The 20,669-nt window shown below is 38.7% G+C and overlaps 3 protein-coding genes across 4 annotated transcripts; 1 reads left to right on the forward strand and 2 right to left on the reverse strand.

The window, feature by feature from the left end:
- Positions 1-1,873: 1,873 nt before the first annotated feature.
- On the reverse strand, positions 1,874-4,753 carry lrrc69 (leucine rich repeat containing 69). The gene is given in 7 exon segments (XM_068728438.1): positions 1,874-1,981; positions 2,962-3,066; positions 3,069-3,273; positions 3,601-3,673; positions 3,763-3,776; positions 3,778-3,881; positions 4,011-4,753. Coding segments are annotated over 7 exon segments (771 nt in total). The 5' UTR covers positions 4,173-4,753.
- Positions 4,754-4,892: 139 nt separating this feature from the next.
- On the reverse strand, positions 4,893-9,196 carry otud6b (OTU deubiquitinase 6B). Its single transcript, XM_068728437.1, has 8 exons — positions 9,081-9,196; positions 8,379-8,527; positions 8,078-8,176; positions 6,499-6,699; positions 6,152-6,272; positions 5,971-6,032; positions 5,772-5,878; positions 4,893-5,441 (listed from the first exon to the last, which is right to left on the reverse strand). Exons 1-8 carry the CDS (start codon positions 9,154-9,156, stop codon positions 5,357-5,359), a joined length of 900 nt encoding a protein of 299 aa, XP_068584538.1. The 5' UTR covers positions 9,157-9,196; the 3' UTR covers positions 4,893-5,356.
- Positions 9,197-10,962: 1,766 nt separating this feature from the next.
- Positions 10,963-20,351, forward strand: rab5aa (RAB5A, member RAS oncogene family, a). Of its 2 annotated transcripts, none has more exons than XM_068728434.1 (6): positions 10,963-11,148; positions 13,940-14,161; positions 16,098-16,249; positions 16,488-16,610; positions 16,838-16,931; positions 17,785-20,351. In XM_068728434.1, exons 2-6 carry the CDS (start codon positions 13,996-13,998, stop codon positions 17,898-17,900), a joined length of 651 nt encoding a protein of 216 aa, XP_068584535.1. In that variant the 5' UTR covers positions 10,963-11,148; positions 13,940-13,995; the 3' UTR covers positions 17,901-20,351. The 2 variants fall into 2 exon arrangements, with proteins under 2 accessions (XP_068584535.1, XP_068584536.1); XM_068728435.1 differs by having other exon boundaries at positions 13,943-14,161.
- The last annotated feature ends 318 nt before the right edge of the window (positions 20,352-20,669 follow it).

Here is a 20,669-nt window from a genome sequence, read left to right on the forward strand (position 1 = left end):
GCTTCTCTTTGTCTGCCCGACTGACCTCAAGGATTTGTCCACTCTACGCCATCAAGGCCAAGAGAAACTGGTGTGGCGTTTAGCTCCAACACACTGGCTGACTTAGCCCAATGCCATCATACTCTTATTGACAGTAAACTAACTAAGCTGACTGGAAATTCAATTCAGGCTTTTCTGAGAACACAAATACATCCACTTAAACAGATGCCAGCCTCACTTTAGTTTTTCTGTGCCCTAAATGGACACTAGCGTTGAAATTGACTTTTTTTAAATGAATAAGGTAAGTGGAAAAATGAACAAAAGACATGATTTTAAAAGGATATGGATTAATTGTCTGGCAGTGAAAAAGTGATGCAACAGTGGCATAACAGGAGTTTGACAAAAAGCCTACAAAGTGAGATGGAGACGGAGAGAAAAGTAATTTTGTTTTTGAATGAATCTGGTCTTTTGCCCCAGAAAATGTCACTGTAATGACTGAAGACCCAATGTCCATTTCCATCTCCAACTGCTCTCTCTATCTCTCTTTCTTTCCTCGTTGTCATTGACTTTTCCCTTTTAAGTGCACTTTCACCCACACCACTTGGAAATTGATTGAAACAAAATGTCACAATTATGCCCTGTAGCTCGCCGCTTCAATTATTCATCAATTAGGGGCTAGGCTTCTTTTTTTCTCTCCTCTGAGCTGATTTTTCATTCAGTTTGCTCGAGATGTATGGCTCCCCTGCTGTTAACCAGTCCAAAGTCATTAGTTTCTGGGTTTGCAATTAAACCTGATGCCTTATGCATGAGGCTCCGACTCAGTAGACACACGCAGCAGCGGCCGCAGCAGCGATTGAACGAGCTAGCAAGCTCTGGAGGCGTGGATGGGAAATTAATTTGCTAGAAATGAAGTTCTCTCTCTCTCTCTCTCTCTCTCTCTCCCTCACTCCCTCTCTCTCTTGTCTGGCAGGTTGGAACAGATGTCACTGGCTGGAGATGGAGATAGAGATGGGACAGCTATGGAGTCTCAGTACAGCTTGATCAACCCTGACAAAGGAATAGGATCTCACTAGATTTACATAGACAAATTGTGTAGGTGATATATGCTAGTAAAATCTTGATCCAGGTATTACTAGAATTTTGTCATCGATGTATGACTTTACTGGTTTTAAACTCTCACACCAGTTAATTAGGTACACCTACAACTAATGCATTCTAATACAACAGTTCTGCAATAAATCCTCTGTAGTTTATAGTGTTGAGTTTTTGTTAAAACAGTTTGAGAGAGGAGTTGATTCAACTTTATGATCATTTTGGAGGATGTACTTTATGGGGCTGTAAAAACGATTGCATTACACAGAGAGATGTTTCCATTATTTATCCTCCCCGCATTGATATAAATGAGGTGGACAAAATAATACAAACACCTGTCGGTAAAATGCAATATTTTAATATGGAATTTAATTTTAGGCTGCATGTTGAACAAATATAGTGTATGTGATTCTACAGGGTTGGCAGTTATATATTAGATATCTGCTGCACTGACCAGACAACGTAAAAATAAACAGCTGGATATAATCCAGGTGTTCACGTACAAAGGTTTTAATCTAAGTATAGTATGCATTAGTAAACACAGTCACCGTGTACAGAACTGGTCTCCAGCTGTTGCAGTGTTAATTCTATTATTGGGATTGTATGACAGCTATGGTTGGCACACAGCTAAGATATATTCTACCTGCTGTCAATTGAGGCCTATATGAAGCATTAAAGCCGAATCCGACCAGTTTTCAATGTTCATTGGCTGCCACCTAGTGACTGCAGAGTCAAATGGCATCTGTGAGACGAAAAAAACTCATATACTGGAAATCATAGCACCATATCAACATACCTTTATTTATCTTGTAGCAACACCATAATATGAGTGTCCATCTATATTTAGGCACCTGTATGAACAAAGACAAGCATGCACTGGAATAGTCTGCAAACTCCTCATTTTCAAGTCCTGTAACACACATTAAAAAAAAGACAACGCACATTTAATTAGATGAGCCACTATATTCTTCCTATATCAAGGGGCCAGAGAATCATATTTTGATGAAAATCATTTTACCCAATCCCCTAAAGCAGTGGTTCTCAACCTTTTTTCAGCCAAGTACCCCCTAACCAGCGCAAAGCATTTTTGGTTGAAAATAATACACAGCGCTGTGCCATCAGTGTCTTATTTAATAAACTGTAAACACTGAAGATTGCATTGTTGCATTGAACTAAGTGCTTTTGCATTTACATTTTAGTGAGAAACTTGTGCTTGTGCTTCACTGAGGATCTTTGTCAGTCTTGGTGGCAGGGAGGCAACTGCTGTCATCAAGCTCTTCTCCAGACACAGTCTGTTTATTTGCTTTGTTTTGATCACAGTCATTGCAGAGAAGGAGGCCTCACATAAATATGTGGAGGCAAAGGTTAGTAGCTGCTCCAAAGCTTTCTGTCCCTGGTCAGGGTGCTCCTGCTTCACACACATCCAAAACTGTGTGAGCGTGGATGTGGCTTCATCTGGAGTCCACGGTCAGATGACACTTCCAGGAGTTTTTCCTGATAAGTGACAGGTAGCTTGCTTCCGTTCGCTTTGGACAAGATAAATGTGTTTCTCACCCAATCCAGCTGCGCAGATTTCTCCTCCATGTCAGGAAAGTAGGAATGAAAATCTTGAATTAAGTTGGTCAAATGTCCCACTATGACCGACTTGACTGGAGCTCTGTCCACATCCTCACTAGAGAGAAAATCATCCACCTGAGGAAAGCAGGTGAAATCCCCCTGTGCAGAGGCCCTTCTCCACAGTTCTGCTTTCTTCAGGAATCCATTTTTTAATGGATGCTAATTTTAAATATATTTTTTTTAAATCTCACGTACCTGGAATGCCTTTACGTACCCCCATTTGAGAACCACTGCCCTAAAGCAATGATCGTAGGACAAACATATTCAACCAACCTTCTTCAGGCTGATAAAATGCACACACTCCAGCCAGGTGGTGAGGAGGGGGTCCAGGCAGAGCGCACAACAGCTGCCATCGGCCAGCAGGGCGGTCAGGGTTGGGTCAGGGTTGGGTAGTGCGGAAGCATCATGTGGACCAGAGAGGACCGGTACCTGTCCGCCCGCAAGACAAATCTGGCAGTCAAGTTTATCTCAGTCAACTGTGTGAGATGACCCAACTCAACAGGGACCTCCTCCAGCTTATTGTTCAGCACACTTAGATGTCGAAGCATAACTCAAACTAATGATATAGACAGGTTTGCATTCATTCTGTTTAACACAGAAACACATTATTCTTAAACCCTTTGTGGCGTTCATTTTACCATTTATTTGGATAGAGATTAAAACAAGTCAGTTATAAGTCAACAATCAATTAAATTGAGCCAATGAAGTAATTAAAATAGTTACATTACTTATTGCATTTTTTAACAGAGAAATTAGTAATCTGTAACATATTACATTTCTAAAGTAATAAATCTAATAAAGCTAATCTTCGCAACATTGTATGTATAGGCTCCAGTTATTAAAGCGGTCTTCAGAACCTACTATTGCAGGTATGTAGTTCTTGGATACCATGGTGCCATAAATGTGGCCTACCTTTTAATCTCTGGTGGAAGTCTTTGAATCTGGTTGTGGTTCAGATTGAGCACAACAGGGTTTCCTAAACCATCTGTAAAATATAAATATGACAATACTTAAGCTTTGATCTTTTAAATAAATCTTCTGAGGTGCTAATCATTCAGAACAGAGAGAACCTACCTATCACATCAGGCTGTAATTTGGTTGCTGAACAGCTACAGTTTCTTCAATGACTCCAGATGGCCCAAAACAGCAGCAACCTCATTCAAGGCATTATTTCCAAAATTCAGCTTAGCTAGCTTGCAGGCATTGCAAAAATAAAAGCATTTAATCACAAATCTGCGTGGTGTGGAAAACATTTAAACAGTTTTCTTGGAACATTTCCAGCAAACAGATGATATTGGAGCAAACAAATGGGGAAGAAGCACGTGTTGTAGAGAGAGCATCTCCGCAGGCAGGGTGCTGATAGAGATGTTGTTCAACAGGAGAACTTTCAGGTTTGTTATTCTGGAAACACACGTGGGAACGACCTTCATTTTTTTGGAACTCAGAGTTAAAGAAGTTGCTTTGCCATATAAAGCTCTCATCATGGCGACAAGACGCTTCTTGACACATTGATGAAGATAGACTTTGTGGAAATAGCTGCTTCTAGTAGTGACAGCTGAGCATAGCAGGGTGTTACCACGCACTTCAGTTTGTTGATAATACTGATGTACAATTGTCACTGCACAGCATTTCCCAGTACTAGGAATTATTAGACTCTTTAGCTAAGTATGTATAAATATCTCAATATAAAAGTACATTACAAATACAAGCACTGAAAGCTAGTCTGAACTAATTTATTTACTGTTAAATTATTATTTGAGAGTTTGGTATTTATTACTTTTTTCTTCGGTTTTTCCTCGTTTGTAAGAATTGGGAAGCACTACAGTCACTTCAGGGTTATGGGCAGGTATAGGTCCACCATGCACCTCAGAGGGTCTACGTTTGTTTCTATCAAACACTTTGTCAAACTAGATTTATTTTTTCTGAATACAGTAAATTACGGTAGTATGGTGCATTGGTGTTCCATCTATATAAAATACGTTTTTTAATTGAACATGTTTTCAATGTGAAACTTTAAACTAAAAAGTAACTAGCAATTATATTTGTCAAATACATAAATATATATTTAAATATAAATATATTTTTTTTTAAATGTATAAATATAATTATAATAATAATGAATAATAAATATGGTTATACCATTTTACACCATGCCCCAAAAATACAGCAGTGACATACCTTATTAGTATTGTATGTTTATGTAACATTGATATGATTTACAAGTTCCACAATTGAGTTCATTCCAAAAACATTGCAGAAGTTCAACAACCCCTCAGTGACTCTGTTGACATTTGGAGTGACATGAATGATCAAAAAGTAGTGCCACCCGGTCTTATGGGTAGGCTGTACACCATTGCTTCCCAAAATTGACTAAAGTGAATCCTGGGGGTCATTAGGACCAAGGCCGTCCAGTGTAAAATCATTAACATGTTACAATGATACAGTTTTCAGAACTAGATTTTACACTCCCCACTGATATCTTTTGACTTCTAAACAAAGACATACCAGTATGTGTTGAAGCCACCCTGAAAACAGCAATATGCTCTGTTAACCTCAGCTTGTCTTCAATGGGGGGGGCAAATACATTTGTATTTAGGGACCCTTAGTGGTGTGAACACACTCTGCATTACACACATTGGTTAATATCACACCAAGACTGAGCTGTCTCTCAGCTGTCCTCTGCATTGGCTGGGTCCTTCAGCACCTCCACAGAGTTGTAGTGCTCTCCTAGTCCATAGGCATGACGCATATAGCTGCAAACAATGAGAAAATATGTTCTGTGAGTCAAGAGGTCTGAGATAAACCTTTCAAAATTCTGAAAGGCTTTATCAGAATGTGTCATTTAATAAAGTTAATGCATATATTAAAGTTATAAAGTTTGTCTGTCTACAGCTGCTTTAGTGTGCTGCCGGATTGCTATGATGTCATCAACGCCTTAATATTCACGAAGGGTCCAAAACTGTCATATTAACGTAAACAAGTACAGTCAGTACATGTAATGTAACTAATTTAACTGTATATATTTTTTACAATTATGCTAGTGCTGAGTTCCTGACAAAGATAACAACATATATACAACGTACACAAGGGTGATGGGTTCACTATCAAATTCCTCCCCGATTTTTATAGTTGCGGAGTCGGCCTGGATCACTGCCACTGGCAAGTGAAGAACTTGGGTCAAAGCTTGCAACTGTTGGGGGAAAAAAACATTAAAAAGAAAGTGATTGAAAAGCTCAAAAGAGTAACAGCACAGTGCATCTGTGACAAACTCCAAATACTCACTTCCAGTTGTCCACCCCAAGCTGCTGTGTGCTCCACATCACTGCAGTATTTCTCAAACTCATCTGGAAACCAATACACACACACAAACACTAGCAAGATTACTGTGCGTACATATTAAAACGTACTGTTTTACAGACTTACAGATTGTTTCTGAAAACCAAAACAAATATCAAAGTGTTACCTGTTGTGTACATGTCACCAGTGTTGGAGTTGGTGAGGAAAGGGAGGAAGTCATCAGCATGGCCTCTCATGTGCTCAGCGGTGCTGGACCGCAGTTCTTTCACACTCGTGATTGACCCAGGCTAGAATAAAACAGAAGACAATACGTACTCTGTGTATGGACTTTGCTAATAACATATGTATGAACTTTGAAAGTTGTTGAAAGTCCGTCAGAGCAGCATTGTGCTATTTGCAATTGAAGCAACAACAGAGTGCAGACGCAAGAAATGTAGACAGCACTTTTGCTTTTCACGTTGAGATTAGGTATTCAAACTACAGCTACAATGTTCCTATAACAAGATGACGTACCTTTGAACGCTGTGCCAGCTGATCTTCAATGGCACGATACATGCAGTGGCCATCAGAGGAGATCTCCTTGATCTGAAGCTGTTGCTGTGCGAGTTTCTGAGCCAGCTTTAAACCCTCCTGGTGCCTCACACCCTGCAGGTTTTGTACCTCGGCCTCTGCTATCCTGCTCTCTCTGTCCTTCTCCTGGGCAGCCTTCTTGTCCTGGAGAAGATCATGTAAATACAACTCATTTTATTAGTACTTAAAACCATAACGAACAAAATTGATGGTCTAGATCAGACATGTCAAACTCAAGTCCCGCGGGCCAGATCCGGCCCACCACGTCATTTTATGTGGCCCGCGAATCCGCCAGCAAAAAATAAAAAATAATTTATAAGTTAGACTTGAAAATAAAAATATCCCTGTGGTCGAAATTATGATATTGCATGTTGTCTGTGTGCCGACATTAAAACTATCACAACAGGTGGACGGGAGAGGCAACAGCTCGTAAAGCGGTTTTCCAACAAGTGATTGAGTTGAAAATGATCAACAAACAATCCCAAAATGTCCACGAAGAGAAAAACGTATGCAGAGGGAAGAACATTTTATGAAAGATGGGAAAGTGAATACATGTTTGTGCTTCAAGGGGAAAAAGCGGTCTGTCTTCTGTGCTATGAGGCAGTGTCGGTGATGAAGGAATACAACTTACGTCGGCCTTTTGACACCAAACACGGAGCTAAATTTAGCCTCCAAGAAAAACATAAAATTGTTCAAGAATTAAAAGGCAGACTGCAATCGCAGCAGAATAGATTTACAAAAGTTACAGCCCAGTGCATGCTAAAGGTATGTGAGCAGGTGAGCTCCGACCAGATACAGACTTTTATAAATGACAGTTTGTGAAGAAACACCATCAGACCGAGTTCAGGAACTAGCAGGCAATCTGACAACACAGCTAGCTGAGAGACGAGCAGGTACTTGTCTTTTTCATTATCTGTTGCTGAAAGCACAGAAAACACAGATACATCATACATCTATCAGTGTTTATAAGAGGCTGAAGGCAGACTTGACCGTCAGTGAGGAGCTCTTGGATGTAGCTGCATGAATGGGACGACGACGGGGACATTAGTGATGCAGAGAGGTGACAAAGATAGCTTTGAACAAAGTTAATGTAATAACTTGCACTTGATGATGTTTGATAGAGTAATGTGGGTTTCCTAACCCTAAATTAAAATGATTTATGTTTTAATAACAGAAATGTGCTTAAATATAATTTTACATTTATATAACTGCATGTACAATCTTGTTACAATTGAATAAACAATAATCAAATGCAGAGACAGTTATTTAACAATATGTTAGGGAGTAGTTACAGTCTTAGAGTTAGAACCGGCCCCTTGAGGGCAACCATGATGCTGATGTGGCCCAGAGTGAAAATGAGTTTGACATCCCTGGTCTAGATAGTTGTCCAAGTATAAATTAAATGTTATGGAATAACCTGCTATATAAGTACTGATATTTATTAATGTGAATTCTAGTAAACTGTGGGCAATAACAAAGAGCACTTAAAACGGTCCTATTTGAGTTGGAAACTGTATCTCACCCTTCTTTTCTGGGCTTTGGTTACACGTGATTGTTTCCCCTCCTCTTCTTCTCCATCGTCCACCTTCATGGTCTCCACTCCATTTAACACCTCCTCCACCTTTTAAGATGGAGTGATGAGAGCTTTGGTTATGTTGCACATTGACACAGTTTAGAACAATACATGTGTTATATAAAATATATAAATTCTTGTTGTGCAATCATTTATATAGGGACCGCATTAAAAAGGGTACATCTTTTTAAGGCCGCCATGTTTAATGATGTAAAATCTTATTGCAGTGCCAAGAGATTTGAATATTTACCTCTGTGTCGGTTGTATACTGGAGTTGCCTCAATTCTTCCTCATGTTTCTGGCTGAGGTCAGCCTCAATTTTTGCAATCTCCTCTGTCAACTGTTTCCTCCTTTTCTTGTCATTTTTGGGGATTGCATTTTTCATGCTCTGGATTTTAGCTGAAAATGAAGCACAAGTGCAGTCATGACAAAACAATACTTAAATAACACCTAGATACTAAATACAGAATAGAGCTCTCATATGGGGCTGGCTGTTGGTTAGAAAAGTTAAAAATAAAATAGATGGCTAGGATGATCAACAAGAAGAAGAATACACTCACAGATGGTATTGATATACCAAATTATTAGCTTATTGGTTACAAGAAATAAAAAAGCATCTGCTGCTGCACCTCCTTCCATGAATTAAAATAATATAACCCACATAGCATGACACAAAGAGCCCATAGAGCTGTGTGCATCAGCTCTTCTCGTTTCATTCGATGTGAACTGTACCCCTGAAACTACAATCATTGTGAGCTACTTGTTAAAAAACATAATGCAAAACACCTCAGAATGACAACACTGTAATAGTAGGTTTGCTATGTGAAATTACATTTTCCAAACCACTACTTGGCTTGCTGGTGGCTGGATTGTGCTACATTCCAAGAAATAAAACAGCACATGAGATGCAAACAAGCTGCCAGTGAATGTGGAAACAGTAGAGGTTAGCTACCTTGCATATCTTTCTTTTCCTTGCGGTGCTGCTTTGCCAGCTGCTCCTCTGGTGTCTCCACTTTCTCCTCCTCCATGACTGGACGCTGCTCAGTTTGCGAGCTATATGAAACTGACCGTTAGATAAACAACATGTTATTGTGTCCCTGTCATAAAATAGGCCACAACACTGACGATGGATAAATATATATATATTCCACAATAAATAAAACGTGCTGATATGGCCTTAGCCGGAAGAGAGGAAGAATCAGGGCGGAGTTTTCTTCGCCTGGTTAAACTCTGAGATTAATTTGTTATACCGCCACCTATTGGCTGTGTCACTGTACTACAGTTCTCTCCTGTCATAGCAGCCAGCTGTGACATGCTGCAGGCGTTCATTCAAATACTTACCATTTGCATACATATGTATTCAACCCATGTGATATATTTCAAGCAGAAGCTTATCTATTGATCACATGTGTTTCTAGATACAGAATCTAGATAGTTGTTCATGTCATCTACAATTTTTTTAGAATATGTCACAAAAGACTTGTTTCACTTACACTTTTCTCTGTCTTGCTCAAACATCACATCACTCTTCCTTCCAATGTTCTTGTGTATGTGTATACATACATACACGTATATATATATATATATATATATATATATATATATATATATATATATATATATATATATATATATATGCATATGCAATATTGCATGTATGATACTGTATACTTTACTATTACATTTGTAAATTTGCCGCTTTGAATCTGAATTACACAACACATTTAGCTTTACAAATATTACAGCCTGGGAACCATTGGGGGATGTTTCCTTGGTTCTCCTTATATTTTAAATAATAAAGAGAAACTTCTGCTGACTTGTCTGGAGGTATAATGTTTGTTTTTCAAGAATGACCAACCACAATGTAGCATTTCACAGATGTTCTGTAAATGAAAAATAACCTTCAGGGCACGTTTATCGAACCATTATGCCTGATGCAAACCTTTAGAATGTTCTTTAAAGGTTGCATGAAATGTAAAAAATATAGCCAAGCGGGAGCTTTAAGGGAGTGTTCCAGGAAGGTTATCTTTTTGCTTGGACAAAATTGTGTTTATTTACTGACATCAATAATTTAGCTTTTGTCTTGTGAAGTACAGGTTACCTCTACAGGCCTCTAAAAATGTATCCAAATGAAACAGTCTGAAAAGGAAAAATTCATTGAACAGTTCGCAACTTTGTGTGATGGGGGTCGAAACAAGAATGGGTCACAAGCCAAGATGGTTGTGAACTACAGCTTTAAACATTAGAATGTTTATTATTAATAACAAAACCTGCCTTATCTAGACATGAATATTGAGCTATATTTATGGACACATCACAGTGTTCTTTGTCTCCCACCTCAGTTTTGTCTCTTTTTTATAAACAACACAAAGGCATATTTATATCAAATACCAATATTAAATGAGGCTGTTTAACAATGCAATATTATCAAAATATATAATTGTGCAATATATATTCAACCAGCTCTGCTACCAGTAGACCACACAACACTAACACCACTAAAAAGCTGTCCAATACAAACAACATTCTGTCTGTATATATAATATTTTAGTTATTGTGGATTTTTTACTTTTTTTACTTGTTTCATATTCTTTACTGTTTTAATACTTATTTACTTATTTATAATACTTGTTTTCATCTTGTTTTTTACTATGCCTCTTGTTTGCACTATCCACTATACTGCTGTAATCCTGTAAATTTCCTCACTGCGGGACTAATAAAGGATGATCTTATCTTATCTAAAACATAGGTGCAGTTATTGTTATTGGTAACATCCTCAGAAACTCATTTCTGGAGCGCAGACGTGCTGCGTGACGTGGCACGAGGGGGGCGGAAGAACTTGTTTGTGTTTTGGTTCTAAGGGGAAGTTGCGAGAAGAAAGAAAGAAAGGAGGAGACGTGACGGGGTTGTTGAAATTATTTTCTTGGTTTCCCAACACCACCCCACCACAGTGTTCCGGGCTCCTTGTGTAAATACTACAGCAGTGGTATTTAAAGTCCCAAACATCGTCTGGCTCTCAGGTAGTGTACTTGACGTGAATCTACGAGTTGTGGTGTCCAGCTGACGAGCTAACGCTCATCGGGCACTAACGTTAGCTAGCACTGTGGCTAGCTGCCTCCAGCTAATGTCGGTGATGTTTGATAGCTAAGGGAATGCAGAAATACAGGCCTTTGTCACGTCTTACCGAGTACAACTGTTCCTCTTTTGTGTGAACGTGGTGCCATTAGCAAGGTGCTAGTAAAGTCTGGGATTTGCCAACAGTTGACTGTGTGATAGCTAACAGCTAACACTAAATGGTTGGAATCAGGTCAGTGGGTGGAATGCTAACAGTGCTAGCAAGCTAACGTTGGTGCTTATTATTTGAGGGTTGTCTACTCCCCATTAAATAACTCAAGCAAACCAGCACAACATTTAAATTTGTTAACGTTTTGTAGCCATACAACGACTAGCTTGTCAACCCACCGTATTTGTTGTATGCGTCGTTGTTAGCTGAGCTTATCTTAAAGTGGTTGGGAGGCTAACGCCAATGTTATTGTCCAGTTAAAAACCTATGGCTGGCTAACAGCAAGTACGCCAACCAACAAGCTAGACAACTAGCTAAACAATTTGAAAAATGCCATCCCGTCTGAGATTAAACAGATAACTGTCTACAGCTAACGGGAGTAAAGTGTGTTTACTGTCAACTAACGTCAGTCACATATTGTGTGAGCATTGCAGTACGCAGCGTTTGTTGACAGTCCCTGTCGTGGGTCTCAGTAACCACAGCTGCTGTTTTTACGCAGCAGTTCCTCATGCATTTTTGTTTTCTTCTTGCCTGTCTGTGTTCAAATTAATTATTGTCAAATATTCTTGGTTTAAGGATAAATGTTGGACCTAAGTACCTCGGAAACGATCTCTCTGGTCACTTTCTCTGGCTTTGTATTCAAGAGGAAATTGTTATTCCTCCATTCCTGAATAAATACATAAGCAGATCCTTTGGTATTGCAACATAAAATAATTTCTGACTTTTCTGGCCTCAAACTTAACTATCAAGGCCATGAACACCCCACAGAGAACAATATACCAATATAACTACTATGCTTTACAAAGGTAGTTTTATTTTGCATAGCCATTGCACTTTATTGCATAAAATAGCATATGAGAGTATGATACGGTATCTGTATATTATCTATCTCCTGGATAAGGAATTGGTGGGGGGTGAACACGGTGAAGTAACTTTTGTGATCAGGGATAATATTCCACAGATCATGCTTGGGGAAACTTTTCTGCAAATCGGACATAGGGTGCATTTACCTCTTGACAACAGTCATCTGTTGTACAAATTAGTCAGCAGTTCAATCCTAAGTAAGTTACTAAGCAATGCATGAATGTGTGGCATGTATCCATACAGAGTTTCTTCCAGGTAATGTGGGTGAGTGAAACTCATGAAAACTCCGGGATTCTTTACACGGTCTCCTTTGATTTAAGGAATTGTATGTGGTTTTGGTGGTTTTTCATCCATAATGTCGTATGTAAAGGCAAGGAACTTGTGTTTGTAACTGGATGTCAACAATGACAGTTATATTTAAATGCATGTTTGAGGTGCTTTCACCATGGAGTTAATTGGCTGTATTGAAATGACTTAAACATAATTTCACAAATTAATTTACTTTTTCTGAAAGACGAAAAGTAAGGAATTATAGCATACATTGTGAGCACATTTTGATAATATTTGAATTCAATCAATGCATAATTTTAATGTAAACTTATTTATTACTTTCAGTCGTGAAATTTGTAACTTAACACACATTTTTTCTGTTTGCAGTGATAAAAGGATGCTACAAAAACTGCAGTGTTGTTGTTGTTGTTGTTGTTGTTGTTGTTGTTGTATAAATGAAATGACTTCTGCAAAACTTGTAAAATGCAAGATGTAAAAAAGTGTGATACTACAGGGCTAAAGCTTCAATTTGTAATTTGAAAGTAGGGGTGTGAAATGCATCACTTTCACTAAAATGGCTCTGTTTTCAGTTCACATGATTGGCCTTGTCAGTTTGATAGGTGGGGCTAGACTATCAAAATGTATTAATAATAGAAAAGAGAACTATGCTGTTGACCTTTTCTTGTGTTACTCCAATACATAGATAAATCCCCAAAATATGAATTAAGGACTTGACCAATAATCACTGGTCACTAAGTAATTATTGATTATTATTAATCGCTAATAAGGTGCTTAAAGTCAAGCTTCCATAATAAGTACTTACAGTAGTACTACCAGCCTTTTATTGGTCTAGCTCTAGTTTGTATTAATTTGTGTATTTTTTTCAATTTAGTTTTTATAGATTTTTTTTCGTATTTATTGCATGATTTTATTCTAAATAGACCACAAATTGTCACTCCCCTTATTTGGCAAATTACACTGATTTATTATTCTATACGTGTATAGTCTTGTTGAACTGCATCTAAAAGTCTTAATGTTTGCATTCTGTTCTCCCAATGTTCTTCAAAATTCTAAAAATGCTCAATATCACATGTTCAGTAAGGCAAGCCAGTGAAAAGGCCACGGCTTAGACTTGTATATTGCACAGTTTGAGTAACATAGTCTGCACCTTGTTCACTTACGCCATGTAGATTGGTCTCACTACTTTTTTCCCCAGTGTTTTTAATGCATTTTATACACCCTTTGGCAGATCAAGCTAATAATTAACTCTCAGTAGGTTGTGATTATTTTGTCTTTTTCCACGGAGTAATATTACATTTCTCTCACAAGTGTGTCGTATCGTTCACATCTTCATTACTCGTCCATAAACTCTTTCTTCTCTTGCTTTCTTGCAGCAGAAGTCCTGATAGTGAGGTTTGGCACACAGGACACCAGGGGATCTGACTAGGTCATGGCCAATCGGGGAGGAGCTACGAGACCCAATGGACCCAATGCAGGGAACAAGATCTGTCAGTTTAAGCTGGTGCTCTTGGGGGAGTCAGCTGTTGGGAAGTCCAGCTTAGTGCTCCGCTTCGTCAAGGGTCAGTTCCATGAATTCCAGGAGAGCACGATAGGAGGTGAGTTTCATATCAACAAACCAGGCTATTGCTCATGGTTGTTATGCAATTAAGTGATCTTTATGACAGGTGCACTTCCGTAGTGCCAATTGGGCTCTTTGCTATTGTCACGATTGTAAAGTAGCCCCTGAATTGAGTGACAAAAGTCATTTGTCTCTTTTTCACTTAAGCTGAAATTGTATTACAGGTGAAACTCGAAAAATTAGAATATCATGCAAAAGTTCATTTATTTCAGTAATTCAACTAAAAAGGTGAAACTAATATATCATATAGACTCATTACATGCAAAGTGAGATATTCCAAGCCTTTATTTCTTATATTTTTGATGATTATGGCTTAAAGCTTATGAAAACCCCAAATTCAAAATCTCAAAAAATTTGAATATTGTGGAAAGGTTCAATATTGTAGGCTCAAAGTGTCACACTCTAATCAGCTAATTAATCCAAAACGCCTGCAAAGGGTTCCTGAGCCTTTAAATTGTCTCTCAGTATGGTTCAGTAGAATTCACAATCATGGGGAAGACTGCTGACCTGACTGTTGTGCAGAAAACCATCATCGACACCCTCCACAAGGAGGGAAAGCCTCAAAAGGTAATTGCAAGAGAAGTTGGATGTTCTCAAAGTGCTATATCAAAGCACATTAATAGAAAGTTGTGTGGAAGAAAAAGGTGCACAAGCAGCAGGGATGACCGCATCCTGGAGAGGATTGTCAGGAAAAGGCCATTCAAAAGTGTGGGAGATCTTCACAAGGAGTGGACTGGGGCTGGAGTTGCTGCATCAAGAGCCACCACACACAGACGGATCCTGGACATGGGCTTCACATGTCGTATTCCTCTTGTGAAGCCGCTCCTGAATAACAAACAACGCCAGAAGCGTCTTACCTGGGCTAAGGAAAAAAAGAACTGGTCTGTTGCTCAGTGGTCCAAAGTCCTCTTCTCTGATGAGAGCAAATTTTGCATCTCATTTGGAAACCAAGGTCCCAGAGTCTGGAGGAAGAATGGAGAGGCACACAATCCAAGATGCTTAAAGTCCAGTGTGAAGTTTCCACAGTCAGTGTTGATTTGGGGAGCCATGTCATCTGCTGGTGTTGGTCCACTGTGCTTTATTAAGTCCAGGGTCAACGCAACCGTCTACCAGGAAATTTTAGAGCACTTCATGGTTCCTTCAGCAGACAAGCTTTATGGAGACGCTGACTTTATTTTCCAGCAGGACCTGCCCACACTGCCAAAAGTACCAAAACCTGGTTCAATGATCATGGGATTACTGTGCTTGATTGGCCAGCAAACTCACCTGACCTGAACCCCATAGAGAATCTATGGGGCATCGCCAAGAGAAAGATGAGAGACATGAGACCGAACAATGCAGAAGAGCTGAAGGCTGCTATTGAAGCATCCTGGTCTTCCATAACACCTCAGCAGTGCCACAGGCTGATCGCATCCATGTCACGCCGCATTGAGGCAGTAATTCGTGCAAAAGGGGCCCAAACCAAGTACTGAGTACATATGCATGATTGTACTTTTCAGAGGGCCGACATTTCTGTATTTAAAATCCTTTTTTGATTGATTTCATGTAATATTCTAATTTTCTGAGATTTTGAATTTGAGGTTTTCATAAGCTGTAAGCCATAATCATCAAAATTATAACAAATAAAGGCTTGAAATATCTTGCTTTGCATGTAATTTGTCTATGTAGTATATTAGTTTCACCTTTAAAGTTGAGTTATTGAAATAAATGAACTTTTGCACGATATTCAAATTTTTCGAGTTTCACCTGTATATCATATTTGATATGTTTATCTTGCATAATGGAAAAACGGACAATGCTTTGTTTTCATATATTTATGACCTGAAATGTTTACACAGCATTATAAAACATATTGTGTGTAAATATTCATTATCTAATACTGACTCACCCCTCACCTTATTCTGTCTTTTCAGCTGCCTTTCTCACCCAGACAGTGTGTTTAGATGACACAACAGTGAAGTTTGAGATCTGGGACACTGCAGGTCAGGAGCGTTACCACAGTTTGGCACCCATGTATTACAGAGGAGCACAAGCAGCCATCGTGGTCTACGACATCACAAACGAGGCACGTTTATTCGCCCTCGGCGAACTTCTTACACCTTACTTTCACTATTATAGTTGTACAGATGATACATACCATAATCAAGCCCTCAAGAAGGAGTAAGATTACTTCAGAACAACAAGCTGTAGTTCAAATACAGCTGGTGGCCTAAATGAAAATGTCTAATTTTGAAAGGAAATCTCTTTTGAAGTTACTGATCACATGAAGGTATTGACAGATTGCACTGTTTTTCTTTTTATAGGAGTCTTTTGCGCGGGCAAAGAACTGGGTGAAGGAGTTGCAAAGACAAGCTAGCCCTAACATAGTCATCGCTCTGTCAGGAAACAAGGCTGACCTAGCCAGCAAGAGAGCTGTTGACTTCCAGGTCAGAGCAAACAAACAACTGTCTTAACACTTTTAACTGCATTTCTTGTGAATACTGATCTACTACTTCTCATGGATATCTTGGTTTGGTTCAATGTTATTACATCCAGAACAAGTGATTTGTTCCATTAGTCTTCCCTACCAGGACTTGCAGTCTTTATACCACCATCTAATTGTTGTTTGTTGTCACTGAATGCATGTAATATTAAAAACTCGTTGTGTTGACAGGATGCCCAGTCCTACGCAGATGACAACAGCTTACTTTTCATGGAGACATCGGCCAAGACATCTATGAACGTGAATGAGATATTTATGGCCATTGGTGGGTAATTGACACTTTATTTGTAGATTTTGCCAGTGCTTTTCTAGAGTGGTACAGATATATAGTGATACAAACAACCTGCGTTTCGGCAGCTAACGCCTTTTTTCTCGTCAATTTGGGCGACTTTTGTGAATAGTCCTGATCCGTACAGTTTTTTTAAGAATTGCATTGATTGCGTAGCCATCCTCATTATACGGGCTACTTCGGAAAACGGCAGTGGCAGCAACATGACGATCTTGCAGTAAGCGTTTATTTTATAAATAAATTAATTAAAAACCAATACATAGGCTAGATAACACATGTTCCTCCTTAAAATTATCTTGTTGTATTTCATTGAATAAGAGAGCATTTTAAGTTTCTAGTAAAACAGTATATCATCATTGTTGCACGTCTTGATAAACCCTTGATAAAGTATAAATACATAATAATAAATACGGTCAAAAGTTCTAATCGGTCAGAAATATGAATAGCTATTTACAGACTGTGTGGGCTGAAACACACAAGAAGCCTAGTTATGTTTTTCCTTTCTGAAAATATATAATGAAAGTTGATACTTAACATCTGTCTGTCTCTAATTAATCTGCGTATATTAAATAGAATTGCCTATTTATTTAGCCATATAGCACAGGCCTTCATCACATGTTTATATGATATTACGCTGCCTTTTTATCTACTTTGGGTTGCGCCCCCCCCCCCCCCCCCCCCCCAAGGTATCAGAACTAAATTAATTAATCCCACTGTTATTTGACATGATTTACATGAAGTTATTCCAATTGTAACTTATGCACCCTGCAAAATGAAACTTGCAGTTTTCTTTATTGTGGTTTATTGTGGTTTGTTTTTTTCCCTACAGCAAAGAGATTGCCGAAGAGTGAGCCACAGGCTCCAGGAGCCAATAGCGGGCGGAACCGGGGGGTGGACCTGACAGAGGCTGCCCAGCCAGCCAAGGCTCCGTGCTGCAGTAACTAACATGAAGAACGCCTTCCTTCAAACCAACCTGTAGAGCAGTAACTAATGCGGCAGATGCCCTGAATGCCACCGCATTAATGCAATGTGTTGTACTCTTATCTCCAATTCTCTGATCTGCGAAACGATGCCCCCCACCCCTCTTCAAGTCAATGGTATTACACTGATTTCTCCACATGGCTTTGCCTCTTTCCCGCCATCATGGTTCTGCTGCTACCTGGTTATGCCCCCTAACAATTCTTTCCTACTTTCCAGCTTGTTACATCTATCAATTATTATTGGTAGATCAATGACAGCAGATATTAGAGACATTAGTGTTCCTTGCCTTCCAATGTCAACCTTCTTAACTTGTAGATATGAGTTTAATTTAGAGGAAGTGGTTACTTCCCTGTTTTTGGGATACTTTAAGACTTTACTACTGCATTTCTAATACCAGTCTTCTGTTTTGTTTTTGATAATTTTGTTACTTATTGTTTGCACAAAATTATGAATGCACAAACCTATATACTTACATGGCCTAAAATAGAAAAACTAAAACTCTTTTGTCTGCAGTAGCACAGAAAGTGGTCTATTAGAGAAGAGGTGGTGTATTCATGTGAATCTAGTAAAGATGGAAAGGCAGAGAGAGAAAGACACAAACCCTAAGCTCCACACCTCTGTCACTTGGACCCTTTTATCTTAAAGTTTAAAAACATTTGTGGACTGTATTCCTTTTAGATTCTGCCGCCTGTCTGTGTTCTTTCCCCCACTAAAACCCTAAGTAGCACTAGTGAACATTATCTAAGGCTCCATTCTGGAGCCATGCCTGCTTCTAGCTGTCCCGAGTGGCATTGTGCAATGTTTCACAGTATTTACTCTGTGACTTGAGTGTCTGCAAGGACCAATGCAGCACAGCAAAAACCCTGTTCCACCCAGCTTTCTCCACAACAAGGCACATGGCCCTCTGAGGGACACATCAGTGTCACCATCTTCTGATGCAGTGTCCCTTCATACATCTAGTGTAGACCGTCCCTGTGGTTCTACCTGGGTCTCTTGGTTTCTGTCTTTGGATGATTTAGTGTATGCAGATTATCTTTCCCATTGTGTTAATATTGCTGGACCGCTGCTGGGTTTGCACCTAGTAAAAAACGACGGTGATGGTTGTGAGTTGTGAGTTGCAATATGTAAGGCTGCTTCATAATCACCTTTGAATCATAATTGTTTGCCATCTTCTCTTGTTTAGGAAGTGCTTTAGACACAGTTGTGTCAGTGTGTGTACAAACTGGGCCTGGGCTGGCTGGCTGATGACAGATTTCATCCATAGACTCACACACACGTGTGTGTGTGTGTGTGTGTGTGTGTGTGTGTGTGTGTGTGTGTGTGTGTGTGTGTGTGTGTGTGTGTGTGTGTGTGTGTGTGTGTGTGTGAGAGAACACACATTTGCACATGAACACACACTTACATTGACTTTTTTGGTCTGAACACAGACCTAAACATATTTGTACATAAGCACACACATACACACGGTCTGTTACAACTCTCCCTCACTTATGTTGAGTTTCCTGTCCCAATCCCTCACTATAATGTTACACATAGCCACACACACACACACACACACACACGATCAATAACTCTTTTTACAGGTCTTACTCATGCCTTGCACTAATGATGCTCATGAATATATCTTGTCATAATTACAGCCAGTGTGATATAAATATATATATATATAAATATAAATATATAAATAATATACTGTAAATAGGGTGTTGCAGTGTAGTCTACCTTTTTTTGATTTACCAGTGACAGGACTAATGCTTGCTAGGGAGTTGTCTAGATAATCATTTAAAAATACTGTACAGTTAGCAGAAAAAAACAGCTACAATCTGGGTTTGGAGTTGTGTTGCTGTTCCTTTTTTCACACAAATGGTTAAATTATAATCAGTGGTGGTCTTATAAATGTATGTAGTGTTATTAACAAAAAATGAAATTGCATTTATTTAGTCGTCTGTCTTGTATCTTTTTCTCAAAAGAAAAAAATAATAATATCCAAACATTTTGGTTTCTATTTTTTTAACATTATCTCTTTCTTGCATTTCACTAATTATTTTGTTGTTGTATAAGACTTGTCCAGCACTCTTCCCTGTTATTAGACCCAATCATCCAGAAGCACTGGTTGTAAAAGCTCTAGAGAAGTTGGACACAATACAATACGGATTGATTAACCAACTGTCTGCCCCTTCATAACAATTCAGTAACCTTGTGATGATATTGTAGGAACAGTGTAACAACTATCAGCTGGCACGATGGTGATTCATGAATAAATGAATTTACAAATTATAACAATGCAAATTGTATGATTTTTTTATTTTTTTTGCCGTGAACACTTAATTGCAGCCAAAAACATTTAAATGCAAGCATTTTACAGTTCTGGTATGTGATGACCAAATAAATACTGAAATAAATTTGATAATTTATTATTGTAATCTTGCTGTGTGTATGATACTGTGATATTTCTTTCTTAACTGTTGTCTTGTTCATGTGTGGTTATTATAGGTGTTATTTCTCCTCAACTTGATATTGAGTTGACCATTTTTCTGCAATAATTGTCAGAATCTCATTAGATCCCTTGATTTCTTTCATTTAGGGCTTTTAACTAATTGTCCCAACAATTTTGTATTTTTAATGATAATTGTAATACTAGTCTATAAATGATGGGGTATTGGTATTAATTTATTATGTTGCATGAAATTACCACTGTTCACCAGTCACTGTGTGCTCAGACATGGATCCGCG

Source organism: Cebidichthys violaceus, unplaced genomic scaffold (assembly GCF_023349555.1).
Source record: "Cebidichthys violaceus isolate CVI_PGR_0920_01 unplaced genomic scaffold, fCebVio1.0.p SCAF_42, whole genome shotgun sequence".
NCBI lineage: Eukaryota > Metazoa > Chordata > Actinopteri > Perciformes > Stichaeidae > Cebidichthys > Cebidichthys violaceus.

Coding starts and splice junctions, on each gene's coding strand:
- otud6b (XM_068728437.1), bottom strand. CDS start 9,156: ATGGAGGAGGAGAAAGTGGAGACACCAGAGGAGCAGCTGGCAAAGCAG. Junction 6,700..8,077: donor CCAAAGCCCAGAAAAGAAGG/GTGAGATACAGT, acceptor GATCTTCTCCAG/GACAAGAAGGCTGCCCAGGA. Junction 5,879..5,970: donor CTTGGGGTGGACAACTGGAA/GTGAGTATTTGG, acceptor TTCCCCCAACAG/TTGCAAGCTTTGACCCAAGT.
- rab5aa (XM_068728434.1), top strand. CDS start 13,996: ATGGCCAATCGGGGAGGAGCTACGAGACCCAATGGACCCAATGCAGGG. Junction 14,162..16,097: donor CCAGGAGAGCACGATAGGAG/GTGAGTTTCATA, acceptor CTGTCTTTTCAG/CTGCCTTTCTCACCCAGACA. Junction 16,250..16,487: donor TCTACGACATCACAAACGAG/GCACGTTTATTC, acceptor TTCTTTTTATAG/GAGTCTTTTGCGCGGGCAAA.